The following is a 17,931-nucleotide window of genomic DNA, read 5'->3' as shown; positions in this document are numbered from 1 at the left end:
TGCTGTTATATTTGCATACCGAGCTACTGTTAGACCACTGAACATGTTCAATGTAACTCTAAACCACCGGCTCAAACTCCACCCTGGTGAACTCCCAGCAGTGACACCTTCACACAACAGCTCACATTAACCTCCAACGTGAGTTAGTCATCTGGGCTGGTTGATGCATTTCAAATCCTCATCAAATCCCCCAGAGTGATTCATATAAAAGATTTTAAATGAACATTCTACTCACGTAAGCAAACACAGATTATAGATTCTATTAGTTCTCCTGATTAATGGGGTTTCCTGACAGAATAAAATAAAAGCTGTGTTTTGTGTGTTTCCACAATGCTTTAACAATTCAAATCGATTTCCAAGTTCATTCTCTGAATCAAATGACGTACCTCATATCGCAAACAGACTAGTTTTATGCACAAGGGTGCATCAGAAGGTCTGCTTTTTGCATTGTACGTTGATGGAGGGAGGTGTGGTTTAGACGAGAGGATGGTTAGATAGAAGGAGGAGCTGCAAACGTTCGTCTGTTAATGTTCATCTGGCTGTGAGGAAGTCGTCTCCTCTTCTCTCCTCTCCTCATCAGCCAAGCTTCTAGAGGAATCTGATGTTTCAAAACCACACGCCAGAGTGTTTTCCAAAGGTAAGCCAGCTCTGTTTTTATAGTACATACTCTAAGTTTTGCATTTGTCTTCCTGTATGTTTTTTCTGTTGCATCTGACAAAGTTGAACCACTCCAGCTGAGGCAGCTGTCTAGTCTGACTTAACTTCCCTCATCTGAGCACAACCACTCTAGAGACTAAGATCGTGGGAGACTCCAGAATTGCAGTGTGGTCACGCACACTCATGATTTAGGAGGCCAGTTTTTTATTGCTCTTGTTTTCCAAAAAAGGGGTGTGTGAAAAAGGATTTCCAGGAAGGAAACCATATCTGCTTTGGCAGAGGGGGCTTGTGAAGGAAGGGTAGAATGTGTGGAATGTTGAACGTACCGTTTGCAAAGAAACTTTGTTTAAATGCACCTCAGACCTTTTGAGAAGCTCTCGCAAAGTCATTTCTCTTTGTATGAAGCAAACACGCTTCATGTTTCTGATTACATTTCATTTTGGTGGAAAACGGAGAGGCCTCTTAGGAGCAGGAATTGTTGTTTTTGTCATTTGAGACAATACGAGCATGGCTTTTGTTGAAACTGAGCTCTTTTGTTTTCTGTCGAAGTGAAACTCGTTTAAATGGAGTATCATTTGCATGTATACAGTTTTAGGCGCCCGTCTTTCAGCCTGCAGGCGAGGTGAATACAGTTTGAGAATAGTGAATGATGTTGCCACAACATGCTTCCATTCTTGCCTGTTTTGCGGTAATTGCATACTGGGCCAAACTGCAACGTGTATCACAAAGCAGAGGTAGCGTTTATGATGCATGCTGTTTACAACATGAGTCATGATGTGCTGAAGAGTCAGTCAGGGTCAGTTAGGACAGAAAACGCGCTTGCTTTGAGGTGAGCGTGTTGAACGAAACATGCAAGAAGCAGAAACGTGCCGAGTTTGGTCCTGCCTGGGGCTGCTACAAAACAGATTGAGAAATAGAAAACTAAAGTTTTTATCAAATTCTGCAAGTTTATAATGACCTCTAGTTGGTTATTTAAATGCATATGCCTCAAATCTTGCTTTCAGCATTAGCTATTTTGTACGGTGGCAAATGAACCAAAATAAAATTGCAACGTGCATCACATCGCAGTTTATGACGCATGCTGTTTACAGCATGAGTCAACATGTACCAAAGGTACATTTTCAGGGTCATTCAGGACATAAAATTTGCTTACTTTGAGGTGGGTATGCTGAATGAAGCATGCAAGAAGCAGAAATGTACAATATTCATTTATTTTGTGCCAAGTTTGGTCCTGCCCCAATGCAGCTTGCCAAAAACAGACTTTGGTGCTGCTAATCACACGTCTATAATGGCCTCTCACTGTTTGTTGACTGACATATGCCTCCATTCTTGATTTCAGCATTAGCTGCTTTATGGAATTAGAAACTGTTAAATGCACCAAAATAAAGTTGCATCATACATCGCAAAGCAGAAGTTCATTTTATGATGTAAATGGTTTACAGCATAAGTTATGTTGCTTTTTTAAGGTTAATTCAGGACAGAAAATGCACTCACTTTGAAAAGATCCAATTCCAAGCAAACTGCATATGCACTTTGGTGCTGCTAATCACACATCTATAATGAGCTTGAGCTTTTTGTGGAAAATGCAAAACAAAATAAAGGTGCAACATGCATGACAAATGAGTTTTTGATGCATGTTATTTACAACATCAGTCATGTTGTAAGGCTTTCTCAGGGTCATTCAGGACAGAAAATGCATTCACTTTGAAGTGAACATGCTGAACGAAACATGAAAGAAGGAGAAATATCTAATACTCATTTATTTTGTGCCATTTTTTGTTTGGCCCTGCCCCAATGCAACTGGCCAGGCCACTAAAACAGATCGTATTTGCACTTTGGTGCTGCTTAACACGTCTATAATGACTTCTCACTGATTGTTATCTAAATGCATATGCCTCTATTAGCTTTTTTTTTTTTTTTTTGAAAACGCAAACTGTTAAAAGCATCAAAGTAAATGTGTGACATGCATCACGAAGTAGAGGTAGAGTTTATGATTCATCTGGTTCACAACATCAGTCATGTTGTACTAAAGGCTTTTTTAAGGGTAATTCAGAACAAAAAAAGGCAATCACTTCAAGGTGAATATGCTGAAAGAAACATGCAAGAAGCAGAAATATCTAATACTAATTTGTTTTGTGCCATTTTTGGAACCAGTTTTGGTCCTGCCCCAATGGGAATGGCCAGGCCGCTAAAAACAGATTGTGTTTGCACTTTCGTGCAGCTAATCATGCACATTGTCTCGCTGTTCGTTATCTGAATCCACATACCTCAATCTTTTACTCATTAGCTGTTTTACGGAAAATGCAAACTGTTAAATGCACTTAAATAATAGTGTGATATGCATCACAAAGTAGAGGTTGAGTTTACGATACATGAGGTTTACAACATCAGTTATGTTGTACCAAAGTTTTTCAGACTCATTCAGAACAGAAAATGCACTCACTTTGGGGTGAACATGCTAAACGATACATTTAAGAAGCAGAAAGACCAAGTTCCAACCAGACTGCATTTGCACTTTGGTGCTGCTAATCACACGTCTATAACAAACCTGTTATCTAAATGCATATGCCTCCATTCTTGTTTTCAGCATTAGCTGTTTTATGGAAAATGAAAACTGTTATGTGCACCAAAATTAAAATCAGAGGTTGAGTTTATGATGCATGCTGTTTACAACGTCAGTCATGTTGTACCAAAGGCTTTTTCAGGGCTATTCAGGACAGAAAATGTGCTCACTGTGCAGTGAGCATGCTAAACAAAACACGGAAGATGCAGAAATATCCAATTCTCATTTATTTTGTGCCGGAGGAAGTTTGGTCCTGCCCCAATGCAACTGCACAGGTCGCTAAAAACATTGCATTTGCACTTTGGTGCTGCTAATCACACACGTCTAAAGATCTCTCGCTGTTCATTATCTGAATGCATATGCCTCCATTCTTGCTCTCAAAACTAGATGTTTCATGAAAAATGCAAACGTTTAAAAAGCACCAAAATAAAAGTGTGACATGCATCACAAAGTATAAGTTGAGTTTATGATGTATGCGGTTTATAACATCAGTCATGTTGTACCAAAGCCTTTCTTAGGCTTTTTTCAGGACAGAAAATGCGCTCACTTTGAGGTGAGCATGCTAAACAAAACATGCAAGAAGCACAAAGATCCAATTCCAACCAGGCTGCATTTGCACTTTGGTGCTGCTAATCACACGCCCATAATGACCTCCATTCTTTCTCATCAGCTCTTTTAATGGAACATGCTGCCTGTCAATAACAACGAAATAAAGGTGCGACATCCATCAGAAAGCAGAAGTTCAGTTTATGACGCATGTTGTTTATCAGGGGTGTCCAAACCTGTTTCTGGAGAGCCATAGTTTTGCTCTAATCTGAAATTAACACATCTGAACCAGCTAATCAAGGTCTTCAGATTCATTAGAAGCTTCCAGACAAGTGTGTAAGAGCTTGTTGAAGGAAAACTCTGCAGAACATTGGTCCTCCAGAAACAGGATTGGTCAGCCCTGCAATAGAAGAACCATTTTTGGGGTCCCCAAAGAACCGTTTATTTATTACTTTGAAGAACATTTTAATAATCTAAAGTGCCTTCTTCCACTATAACTAATCTATAGTCCAATGGATGTTGAAGGTTCTTCATGGACCCATCAGTGCCAATGCAGAGCCTTCATTTTTAAGAGTGTAAAGAACATTTTAATATTCTAATGAACCTCCAGTGGAAAGATACCATGGGATTTTAGATGGTGGCTGGATTTTGAATTGTTTTGTTATTTCTTAGCATGGTACTTACTCAAAGTTGCATGGTCTTTCTCATATTGTTTGATTTGTTTGACTTTCAACAGATGGGAGAACAAGACCCCAGTGACAGGCTGAGAGGAGACTTTCCAAAAGAGATGAAGGAAAATGGCACGGCAAGCTTCTCCCAGTTCTCCTCAAGCGTACGTGCCATGGTGCGCATTCGCCAGAAGTACCAGGCCATCAAGAAACGCCGGCTTGAGATCGCAGCGGTGGCGGCGCAGAGCCTAACGTCTCCACGGTCCACCAGCCCGAAGGTTTTCACCTTTGATAATCTTCACGACCCCATAAACTCTAACCCCTCTTCCCCACGCAAGCGTAAAAAAAAGAGGAAGCTGCGGGTTTTATATCCGAGCAGCAGCTTGAGAGCTGTACCCACAAAAGAAAGAAGCCGTGCAAAAAACTGCCTGTATTTGTTATGCATCATCGTATTTCTACAAATATACAACGCCATTGAGAACTTGGACGACCACGTGCTTAAATATGATCTGGACGGACTGGAGAAAACCCTTAAAAGGGAAGTGTTTGGCCAACAGGAAGTTGCAGAGAGTCTTCTCAGTCATTTACACGATTATCTGTCAACTTACGTACACAATAAACCTTTGGTGTTGTCGCTTCATGGACCTACCGGAGTCGGGAAGAGCCACGTTGGCCGATTACTGGCTCAGCATTTTCGCTCGGTTGTTGGCGACGACTTGGTGATGCAGTACTTCGTTCTCCACCACTGCCCGACAGACGACGATATCCCACAATGCACCAAATCTCTGGACTCTCACGTCTCTGAAATGGTCACTCAGGCAGAGGAAGAGGAGAAGATACCAGTTTTCATTTTTGATGAAGTGGAACACATGCCTAGAGAGTTGCTGGACACATTGCAAGACCTGATTCATCCCAAAAATAACAACGAGTATTTAAACGCCATCTACATCCTCATCAGCAACTTGGGACGTGAAGACATTACCAAGTTCGTTCTGCACAACTCAAGCATCGCCGTCTCGGGCCGTCTGAGCTTGAATCAGGAGCTGAACCCTTGGTTGCGAAGCTATCTTCAAAGATACCACATGCTATTTTTGGAGGCAGAGCTCCTGCCCTTTATGCTGTTGGAGAAGAGCCATGTAATGGATTGTTTTATCGACGAGATGTCCAGGGAAGGATTCTACCCGGATCGATCACACGTAGAAAGGCTTGCAGAAGAACTATCGTACTATACAGTTGGCGAACGGGCGTTTTCTCACACCGGATGCAGGCAGGTTGTGGCAAAAGTAAACCTTCTCTGAAACAAAATCTGCCGTGCAGATGGTTAACGTGAGGAAAATGTTACTGGTGTCATGAGAATGACCGATTTGTCACATTTCAATATGCATTCTATGCAAAAAAAAGAACTTCTGTTGTACAGTTGTACATTTCATTTGTAAAAACAGTGCTGTAACGTTTGGGGTCAGTAAGATTTTTTTGAAAGAAGTCTCATCAAGGCTGCATTTATTTTGATTTAAAAAAAATACAGTAAAAACACTAATACTGTAAAATATTATTACAATTTAAAGTACCTGTCTTCTATGTGAATATATTGTAAAATGTAATTTATTCCTGTGATCAAAGCTGAATTTTCAGCATCATTACTGCAGTCGTCAATATCACATTATTCTCAGAAATCATTCCAATATGCTGATTTGCTGCTCAACAAGCATTTTTTAGGATTATTTGATGAATAGAATGTATTTACTGTCACTTTTGATTGATTTAATGCATCCTTGCTGAATAAAAGTATTAATTTATTTGAAAAAAAAATCTTTCTGACCCCAGGCTGTGGAACGGTACTGTATTTTCCCTCATGCATGTACTGTGAACTCTAAGGAACACAAAACAACATTAAATTTTTCTTTGTTTATTAGAATTTCTCAAGTTCCACTGGAAAAATGAGGTACAAAGACCAACATCCTCAAGATTGTAAAATTAGTTATTGTATATGAAGAGTTCAGATGCAAAACCAGCTAAAAGCCATCTCGGTCAAAAATGAGATAATGATACTGAGTGAATGCTCCTGACACATAGTGTACGTCCATCAAATACTTTTACTTCAAACTCGTTAAATGTCAGATGGATTTAGAGGCTTTTGCATCTAAACTCTTCATATATATATATATATATATATATATATATATATATATATATATATAATAGTAATATTGGAAAAACAGATGGTATGTACAACGCATTGATATCTGTGCCCATAAAGAGTTCAATGCACAAAAATCTCATTTGTACACCAAAACACTTTTGAAATGGTTTGCTAGCGGCGTTTTGTCCCACAATACAGAGTTGCTGTCTAACCATCAATGAGTGTGAAAAGGGTTGTACTGCAAGCTCTAGAAATACACATGCTGTCTGTTTGGTTTCCTGTAAAGCCTAAAGCCCTAGAAGTGCAACATCACTCTAATGCAGCATCCTGAGAAATAACCTCAACTACCACCATGCATATTTATGACGTCCGCTCACCAACGCGATAAATCAAGTGCTTAGCATGCACTAACATCAGCAGAGAAACACTCCAAGCTCGCAAATCTACCGCTACTTAATTTGGCTCACTGCAGGTGCTCTATATAAATATACGGCTTTCATTAAATAAATCATGTGATCGGCAAACGTTTCCCTTAGAAGGCCAGATCTTACGACCGGCTGATATTGAATCAATCATCTCCCACAGACTTGCAAATCCCATCAACATGCCGCTAAGTGTTTTTAGTCATCGAGTGCTAGTGTATGATGTAGGAGGGAACAACGTGAGGACCGGGTCTCTCTTCTTCTGTGCCTTTTGCACTACGGCAGCTACGCTTCCAGCTCAAAACCCAGTCCGACTTTGTGTCCGCCTGTGCTGAAGTTTTTTCCATCGATCAAGGCCGAGAGAGTGAGTTTCACCCCTTTACAATGAGATAGAGACAATGTAAGACATTAAAAGATGCACAAAGAGGTTCATAAACAAGTAAAACATTGGTCACAAGATGACTGGAATGAAATACTAGTGTACATATTGTGAAGTATGTACTGCGTACTATTTATTAACAATTACTAGTTTCAAGATAGTATTTTGTACTTTTTTTAGCAAAGTGTATGCAAAGATCAGCGCCTTTAAACTGTTGCATGTTTAATTCAGTGAAATAAAAGAAAATGTAAAGGACATTGTAATCAATTTTAATTGTGTTTAGAAAAATCGTTCACCAAAAACGTAAAATTTCCTTAACATTTGCTCAACTTGCTCACCAACGGTTCCACTGCAGTGGATGGGTGCCGTCAGAATAAGAGTCCAAACAGCTGATAAAAACATCACAACATCTTGTGAAGCCAAAAGATGGGTGTTTGTAAGAAACACCATGTGCGACTGACCCCATCAGCATATTGGGGTGCTGAGGGGAGCTTCAAAGCTTTCTACGTGTTTTTGCAATGTTGAGTAATGAATCACAGACATATCTGACGAATCCTTTCATAAATAAAAAGTGTAGAGAGAGTGTAAATAAGAGATTGATTGTGCAGTGTAGAGAGCTTTGTTGATTATAATGGAACTTTGTGAGATTGCGATGAACTAAGATGATTGACAGCTTTTAATAATTTTCAAGGGAGTTTGTAAATGAGGTAACGATTTAATACAACAGTTAAATAAACAAGACACTATTGCCTAATTTTGCTCTATTGCGTCATCAAAAATAGTCTGAAGCAAGTCACAACTGAGCCACTGTGCATCTCCATTCAAACACATTTATGTGTTTCGTTTATGAATAAACATGCGTTTTTAATGAATCTAGTGAGCCATTGATTCAATTTCCCATTCATAAAGAGTCACTTGCGTTATTCCTGAATGAATCAGCCGTTTGAACGAATCGAATGAATGATTCAGTAATTAACTCCGCCGTCACCTACCGGCAGATTTAGTTTCATTTTTAAAGTATCATTTTATTTATTTAAAACATTTAATATTTTTGTATTTGAAATTTTATATTAAAAACATTAATCTGAACATAAATTTATGAATTTGGCTGCACTCATGCCACCTGTGTAGTACAAATTAATTTTGTTAATACTGATTTCATTTGATTTATTCTTACTTATTTTTACTCTACTTGTTCTTATTCTGTTGTTTTAATTAGAAATTGTAAAAAGCTTAAAAAATCTAAATAGAAAAAAAGTTGGAAAAATGCCATTGCAAAGGTAAAAAAAAAAATCCCCTGTAAATCCCACAAGTGCTCCTAAAAAGAAAAATAAGCGTAGAGACCTCCATTAAGATGTTTTTAACTTCAAACCGTGGCCACCGGTCAAAATACAAATCCATAATCTACAATAACACTTCCTACGGTGAAAAGTCCATCTCCTGTTTTCCTCTCACATCAAAATCCACTGACGTATTTGTTTAGAGCTGTTTCGGCTTGTAAATGGTGCTTGATTTGTGCATATTTCTTTCCTGGAGGAAGCGTTATTATGGAACAATGGCTGGAAGTTAAAACATCTTAATGATAGATTTGTTTTTTTACAAACATGCAGCTTTTCACTTCTCAAGATGTTAACTGATGGACTGGAGTGGTTTGAATTACTTGTGGATGTTTTTATCAGCTGTTTGGACTCTCATTCTGACAGCACCCATTCACTACAGAGGATCCATTGGTGAGCAAGTAATTAAACAAACTCATCTACACTGTAGATGGCCTAAGGGTGAGAAAAACGTTCAGTATTTTCAGTATCATTTTTGTATGAACTCTTCCTTCAATAATGCCTGAACTTCCAGTACTATGCCTAAATAACTCGTCAAAAAGGTGATGTTAAAAATCACAAATAAAATGCATACTTTATATACTTAATACTATAAAAACAAGTGTTATGCTCATCATAAACAAAAATTATAAGATGATTACCAGGTCGAAGACTCTGAGTGTAACCAACTCCAATCAGACTGGCATTGTTCACTTTGGCCTGTTATGAGAAAATAATGAAAAAAATTAAAATAAACATGTTCAGGCTAATCATCCCAAGATTTGAATACTTAATATAACTTGCTTTAGGCAGACGCTTCTAGTTACACAAATCTTGAATGTGTCAGAATGCCAGTCATAACGCAACACACATCTGCATTTCCAGCATTGCTGTTACGTACAACAGAACCACAAGCTTGCATTGTATTTGCCAAGAAATTTGCATGTGTGATTGCGTATGCTTTTTGGTGAACCATTAACTGAACATGTGTTCTTGCGTAAAGATCTGTGACTTACAGACAACGAGGCGTCTTTATCTAGCTGGTACTTTGCAGCAACTCCAAAGCGTGTGTTGTTGCTGCCGGAGGTCCAGGCCAAAGTGACGGCCGTCTCCAGCTGATCGCTGACCTTCTGATAGACAGATCCTCCAAACTCAGCTCCGTCATTACTGGCGACACACAGCACAGTTTCATTAAAACATATTAGACCAGTAGCATGCCTTCAAAAATGCTTTTTTTTTTTTTTACTTAACTAATTATTGACAATTTTCAATGATTTTGCATGCATTTCCATTAATCAATCAGTGAGAAGGTCACTGCCAGTCAAAAGTTTTTGAACCTTAAGATTTTTTATGTTTTTTAAAGAAGTCTCACCTGCTCACCAAGCCTGCATTTTATTTGATCTGAAGTACAGCAAAAACAGTAAATTGTTGAAATATTTTTACTATTTAAAAAACTGTTTTCTGTTTGAATTAGGGCTGTCAAATGATTAATCACGATTAATCGCATACAAAATAAAAGTTTGAGTTTGCCTAATATATGTGTGTGTACTGTGTGTAATTATTATGTATACATCAATACAAACACATTCATGTATAAATGTAAGAAATATATGTATATATAGTATATGTATATGTATTGACTATAATTTTTTTTTATAACAAATAAAATATTTTGCGCATAAATAACATATTTCTCTTAAATATATACATTACTTTGTGTGTATTTACATATACATAAGTACACACAGTACACACATATATTAAGCAAACACAAATTTTTGATTCATTTCAATTAATCGTTTGACAGCCCTAATTTAAATACATTTTAAAATGTAATTTATGCCTGTGATATCAAAGCTGAAGCTTTAGCATCATTACTCCAGTCACATGATCTTTCAGAAATCATTCTAATATTCTGATTTGCTTTAAAAAAAAAAAAATGAGATAAAGAGGGTTTTTTTGATGAATAGAAAGCTTATCTTAAACAGAAATCTTTTGTAACATTATAAATGTCTTTACCATCACTTTTGCTTAATTTAAAACATTCTTGCTAAATAAAATTATACCCTAAAAAAATTATACTGACTCCAAGCTTTTGAATGGAATAGTGTATAATGTTACAAAAGCTTTTTATTTCAAATAAATGCTGATCTTTGGATTTTTCTATTCAGCAAAGAATCCTGAAAACATACTCAACTGTTTTAAATATTGATGATAATAATAATAAATGTTTTTTTGAACAGCAAATCAGTTCTGAAGGATCATGTGACACTGAAGAGTAATGATGATGAAAATTCAGCTTTGATCACAGGAATAAATTACATTTTAAAATATATTAAAATAGAAAACAGTTATTTTAAATAGTAAAAATATTTTAAAATTGTACTGTTTTGCTGTACTTTGGATCAAATACATGCATGCTTGCTAAGCAGAAGAGACTTCTTTAAAAAACATTAAAAATCTTACTGTTCAAAAACTTTTGACTGGTAGTGTATAGAGTATGTATAGTAGGGCTGGGTGTTGACACAAATTTCATGAATTCTGATCTCGATTCAATTTAACACTGTAAAAAAAAAAAAAGTTAAAAAATACATTGATTACATATATTTAGCAAAATGCTCTCTAAGGGTTTTTTTTTTCTTTATAGCTAACTAAGAAGTTTATGGTCCCTGAATGACTTGCTTGAGGTAAATGTGACCGTTGACTAGCGGTCTCACTGACATCTTTCCGCGGTTGAAACAATGATTGAGTGATATCATGAGACATGATTAATTTCGGTAAGCTCTCCTCTTTAAAGTAGTTTTGGATGTTAAGTCATGTTTATTTTGTGCTGTAACTGAGCTGAAAACTCAGATTTAGTTTCATATCAAAAGTGACAAAGCAGAAAATGATTACTGGAGGGGAAAGCCACATAGACATAAAAGAAATAAAAGATAGATATTTATGATTTAAGAACTGTCATCAGTTTCAATAAAATGAGAAGTTATTCAAATAAAGAAATCAATATTTAAACCCAGACCTAATGTGAGCAGGCTCGTAGCTAGGCAAATCAAAATATTTAATATTTAAAAATATTAATTAGTTAATTACAAGCTTATATTCTGAAAAAAAAAGTAATTGCAACTCTTAAGTTCGCTTTTAACTTTCTTTTCAGAATCTGTGAGTTTATATCTCACAATCATGACTTTAAATATCCCATATAATGTTTATATTGTTTTGATTTCTGTTTTCAGTTTGTAATTTCACTTAGTCTGGGTGAATTTTTGTTTAAATTAGAGAAAATAGTATAGATAAATATTATTGGACTTTAACTGTATTTTGTTTTTAAAATGTTTTTAAAATGATACTGATTAAAATTAATTTCTAATTAAGATATGATCTGTAATAATATATAAGCAACATATTTGACCATTTTAAGAGTTTTGCTTTCCACAAGCAAGTACTATTTTAATATTTTATATATATATATATATATATATATATATATATATATATATATATACACACACACACACTATTAATTTACATTTTATTTAATTTATTTTTTTTACACATTATTTGAATATTTAATATTTAATTAAATATATACTATTTAATTTAAATATTTCTAAATAGCTCTACTTAATTATTATTTTAGTTAGTAATTTTAGTACTTCATCTTAAACTGCTTTATTTTAAATATTTATTTCTAATTTTTATTCTATTTTTATATGTCACAGTTAAGACTTTAAACATCCCAAGAAAGGAAAAAAGGCAGAATTGTGGGATATAAACTCAGAATTGCAAGAAAAAAGTCAGAATTGTGAAATTCATTGTGTTTTTATCCCGTGGCAGAAACAAGCTTCCATATCAATTTCTGCAATATCGACCTAAAATCCACTGATCAGCATTTTCCTGTGTTGTTTTTCATTGATTCTTACACACTGGTGTGAAGTTGGAAGTCTCCGGCCTTGTATCCCAGAGCGAAGTTGTTTTGCACCAGTTTAGACTTGGCCGTGTCAAACGCCATCTGGTAGCCCACGAGCCAGCCTTCATATCCCAGAACCGCTGCAGAGTGCACAACTGGACCCTCGAAATCAATGTCGCAGTTCACGTTGACAAATTCACGCTTGTAGCCGGTCTTCAGTTTACCGCTCTTCTTGCTAAGAGAGAATAATACGTCAAACAAAAAGCATCAAACCAGTCTTGATGCAACAGATAATAACAACTCACCCTGTGTTTGGTACGAAAGACGTATCCAGGGACACTTTCAACCCCTCCGCGAGCTGAGGAGACAATGTGATGCAAAACCATTTTGATCAAACTCAATGCATCTTAGAGGGGTCAAAGGTCATAAGGAGAGTTTGATCTACTGACCTGGTCTTCCACAGACACTTCTGTAGTGAGCATGTTGTCTGTGTTCCACTTCTGGTTCAAACTCAATCCCAGGTCCTTCATCTTATATTTGGTCTCCAAACTCCCGCCGGCTTTTCCCGTGTCTGTGTTGGTGGATCCAGATGTGTTGAACTCCTGCAGTTGGATTAGAGTTTATGATTTAAAAAAATGGCTAATAGCAACAAACATCTTTTTTATCATATCAGTCTGACAGATTTAGGGCTAAAAGTTTTTGTTTACATAATATGTGTGTGTGTACTGTGTATATTTATTATGTATATATAAATACACACACATGCATGTACATATTTAAGAAAAATATGTTATGTTTATATATTAAAAATATAATGTCAGTTATATAAATATATACATGTAAATATGCGTTCATATTTTCAAAATATATACTGTATGTGTGTGTATTTATATATACATAATAAATATACACAGTACACACACATATATTATGTAAACAAAAACTTTTATTTTAGATGCGATTAATCGTGATTAATTGTTTAACAGCACTAATTTTGTGTTGTACATTATAATGTTTTGATTTCAGTTTGTAGTTTGTAATTTTACTTAGTCTGAGTGTATACTGTTTAAAATAGAGAAAATACTATTGATAAATAACACTGGACTTTAATTTTTTTTAATGACAATTCATTTCTAATTAAGAAATTATCTGTAGTTCTGTAATTATATATATATATATATATATATATATATATATATATAAGCAACAGCAATTCATTGGCTGATATTTGGCCATTTTAAGATTTTTTGCTTTTTAACCAGTCAGTATTATTTTAGTATTATTTATATAATACTGTAGCATTTATTTATATAAAAAATACTTCTATACTTTTATTAATTATTTAATTTTATTTAATTTTAGCACAGGTTTTGCCAAATTTGTTTTTGTTTTGTCATTTTTATTAGTTTTTGTTTATACATATTATTTAAATATTTCATATTTAACTTAATATCTAATATTTCATTTAAATATTTCTAAATAGCTTTAGTTAATTATTATTTCAGTTAGTTTTAGTCATTTAGTACTTCATCCTAAACTTATTTATTTTAGATATTCATTTCTAATTTTTAATACATTTTATTTTATTTAATTTCCAATTTTTAATAGCAGACTACAGTCACTGAAAACCCTTTAATTATAAATTACCAATTTACTTTTTTTTATTTTTAATTTACCAAATTATTGATTTTTCAATTACTTTTTAATAACAGATTTCTAAAAGTGTTCATTTTTAGTTTTAGTTAAAAATAACAACACTGTTACTGTAACAACTGTTATTAACAGTTAAAATGATCAGTAACACTTTACAATGAGGTTCATTAGTTAACATTAGTTAACTACATTAGTTAAACATGAACTAAGAACGAACAACAATTCTCCAGAATTTATTCATCTTAGTTAATGTTAATTTCAGCATTTACTAATGCATTATTAAAATCAAATGTTGTATTTGTTGACATTAGTTAATGCACTGTGAACTAACATGAACAAACAATAAACGACTGTATTTTTATTAACTAACATTAACAAACATTAATAAATAGTCTAATAAATGTATTGTTCATTGTTTGTTCATGTTAGTTAGTACATTCATTTATAGGTTAACAAATGACAACTTATTGTAAGTGGTACCAAATTATCTGTCAGAAAGTCTACATTTGTGCGTTATTAAAAATATTACACATTAAATAAACAATAAAACAGACACTGAACATGAAGACGACAGTGTGAGCAGGTGTCTCCTGACATTACTGGATGGCAGATGGCGAGTGATTTGACAGAATTAGTTTTATTTTGAATGTGACCCAGAAACACTGATGGGACATGACTCTTATTTAACTCCAGAGCGATGTTAGTTGTGTAATCACAGATAAATGATTCAAAAATAAATTCACACATAACATGAAAATAGTTACCAACAAATAACTGACATCAAGATAAAGATTCAGGCAGTTCTTCGTGTATGGTAAATGATGTGTGATGGAGACCACAGAGACGTGTGGACCTTTAGAGTGAAACCTGCCATATCACACAAACACCCCTACAGTAATCTTACCATCTAAAAGCATTTCCCAAAATGGTGCATCAAAGACATAAAAAATGCATTTAAGTTGACATACTACTGAAATGTGCTTAATTGTCATAACAATGACTCCTTAAAGGATTAGTTCACCCAAAAATGCACATTTTCTGTAAACGTGCTCATCCTCAGGCCATCCAAGATGTAGATTAGTTTGTTTCTTCGTCAGATTTGGAGAAATGCACCATTGCATCACTTGCTCACCAATGGATGTGAATGGGTGCCGTCAGAATGAGAGTCCAAACAGCTGATAAAAACATCATAATAATCCACAAGTAATCCACACCACTCCAGTCCATCAATTAACATCTTGAGAAGACAAAAGCTGCGTGTTTGTAAGAAACAAATCCATCATTAAGACATTTTTAACTTCAAACCACTGCTTTTGGCTAAAAGTCCATGATCCATAATAATGATTTTCAGTGATAAAGTCAACTTGTCTGAATCAGAAGAGAAATATGCACAGATCAAGCACCGTTTACAAGCCAAAAAAGTTCTAAACAAATACGTCAGTGGATTTTTAATATGAGAGACAACAGAAGATGAATTCTTTCACCTGAGAAAGTCTTATTATGAATTTGTATTTAAAGCCAAGGTTTAAAGTTTAAAACATCTTAATGATGGATTTGTTTCTCACAAACACACATCTTTTGGCTTCTCAAGATGTTAACTGATGGAGTGGAGTGGTGTGGATTACTTGTGGATTATTGTGTTGTTTTTATCAGATGTTTGGACTCTCATTCTGACGGCACCCATTCACTGCAGTGGATCCATTGGTGAGCAAGTGATACAATGCTACATTTCTCTAAATCTGATGAAGAAACAAACTAATTTACATCTTGAATGGTCTGAGGATGAGTGCATTTTCAGCTAATTTTCTTTTTTGAGTAAATCAGACCTAAATTAAGTAAATAATAAGTAAATAAAAATAATAATAATAATAATAATAAAAATAATTATATATATATATATATATAAAATTTATTTTTATTTGTTTGGCCAATTTTCAAAAAATGAAGAAAGTACTGCTGCCAATTGTACAACAACTAACTCACCACTCCATTTTGAGATTTAGTCTTGAGGTCCAGTTTAACAATCCCAAAACCTACAAACAAATCAAAAACATGAATTACAGCAGAATGCAATTGGTCTTGTAAAGCGAACATCATTTCCATGACAAAGTGTGTTTTCTCACCGTAACCCTTGCTAAAAATATCCTTGGCCGCTTTTCCCAGGTCTGAGTATGCAGGAGGAACAGCCATTATATCTGACACATAAACAAAACGGAAAAAAATCAGCATTTTTTGAACTATCAATGGTGTTGCAAGTAAACTAGAAAAATGTAGAAACCGGGGATCAAACCGCAGATAAAGCAAACCCACAAAATGGCATAATCAGTTACCAAACCCACTGTGAGAATTTAGTTCATAGCAGTTCAATTTCTGTACATGGCAGCATTCTGACTGTATAAACTTTTCAATTATAAATGTACTAAAACTACTATTATTTTACAATGGTCTATAAATGGACACCCAGTAAAATACACCTTAGTTGCATGCAAAAATGACTCCAACCAGTCTCCTTATTACTGTGCATCTATTTTTACATGATTATACATGTGGGTTTTTTAATTGCAGTACAATCAAAATGGGCTGTAGGCAGCACTTTAGTGCACTAAACATGTTTATGACAACTAAAAATGCATACCCTAAAAAATGTAGGCTATGCATATTTAGTGAAATGGAAACGTGGAACAGCAATACTGATGTTCAAAACTGATTATCAAACACCCAAACAGCTACGCCTTGTTCTGCTATTAAAGTAACAGATGACGTGCATCATCTGACCCTTGATAAGCAAAGAAAACAGCTACGCATGTTTATGCATGAGGGGGCGTGGTCTCGAGCTGATAATCTAATCATGAATGGAGGAAAAGCCTTTAAGACTTAATCATATGCAGAAAGCTTAAACATGTTGCACAGTCACATTTAATCATTATCAAAGATATTTAACAGCACAGAACTGCACGGATAACAAGGAAAAGGTGTTTAAAGATAAACTAGGGTGAGAAAAGGAGCTGCTGCCTGTTTTTTATGAACTACCACATGCTGCTATAACAACACTACACACAACTAACTTGGTCGGTTTTTAACCTGCATCGGTTAAAGTTGCAGTCTAGTTGAAAACAGAATGATAATTTCGTACCGAGGATGTTGCTGTTGTTTAGACAAAAATAAAACGCTGATGCAAAACGAAAGCAGAAGCTTTAGTGTGTCCTGGGTTTCTGATTTGACACTAACTGCTACAGGACAAAGTGAAGGAGACAAACTGCGCACGCGCACTGGCGTCACAGACGCGATTTCGAAATAAAAGTCCCCAGGAAGATTTTAAAAAGTGGTGTTTTTTCACAAATATAATGATACATTTTTCATAACCTTAATTTCCAGCCATATTTTCTACAATATAGTTAATATGGTGTTTTTAAAAGTTTTGAAGTGGCTTTCACTTAGGTTTGGTGCAAATATGAGACAAAGTTGTCCCACGTACATTTTTTATGCTTTTTTGTTCATTGTTATTCTAAAGTACTCATGCATTAAATCTACAAATGCAGGCACATGAAAGATAGCAGAATCTGCAGCTTACAGTTCAAATGAATTATGCACTCGTATTTAAAACTGCTTTATTCTTAGGCCTGCTTAAACACACATACTTACCAGCAGATGTCATCAGCTTCACATAATGCTGCTCTCAT

General features: G+C 35.0%; 2 protein-coding genes across 2 annotated transcripts; one reads left to right on the top strand and one right to left on the bottom strand.

Moving 5' to 3' along the window:
- Positions 1-509: 509 nt before the first annotated feature.
- On the top strand, positions 510-6,584 carry tor4aa (torsin family 4, member Aa). Its single transcript, XM_051121068.1, has 2 exons — positions 510-637; positions 4,503-6,584. Exons 1-2 carry the CDS (start codon positions 602-604, stop codon positions 5,730-5,732), a joined length of 1,266 nt encoding a protein of 421 aa, XP_050977025.1. The 5' UTR covers positions 510-601; the 3' UTR covers positions 5,733-6,584.
- A 15-nt stretch (positions 6,585-6,599) lies between these two features.
- zgc:56235 (Voltage-dependent anion-selective channel protein 2-like) lies at positions 6,600-17,508 on the bottom strand. The gene is made up of 9 exons (XM_051121069.1): positions 17,385-17,508; positions 16,375-16,446; positions 16,235-16,284; positions 13,048-13,200; positions 12,904-12,956; positions 12,612-12,833; positions 9,708-9,858; positions 9,354-9,411; positions 6,600-7,373 (listed from the first exon to the last, which is right to left on the bottom strand). Exons 2-9 carry the CDS (start codon positions 16,439-16,441, stop codon positions 7,282-7,284), a joined length of 846 nt encoding a protein of 281 aa, XP_050977026.1. The 5' UTR covers positions 16,442-16,446; positions 17,385-17,508; the 3' UTR covers positions 6,600-7,281.
- Positions 17,509-17,931: the final 423 nt, after the last annotated feature.

This window comes from Labeo rohita, chromosome 10, assembly GCF_022985175.1.
Source record: "Labeo rohita strain BAU-BD-2019 chromosome 10, IGBB_LRoh.1.0, whole genome shotgun sequence".
NCBI lineage: Eukaryota > Metazoa > Chordata > Actinopteri > Cypriniformes > Cyprinidae > Labeo > Labeo rohita.
The sequence above is the reverse complement of the archived record's forward strand: the minus strand, read 5'-3'. Positions and strand labels throughout refer to the sequence as shown.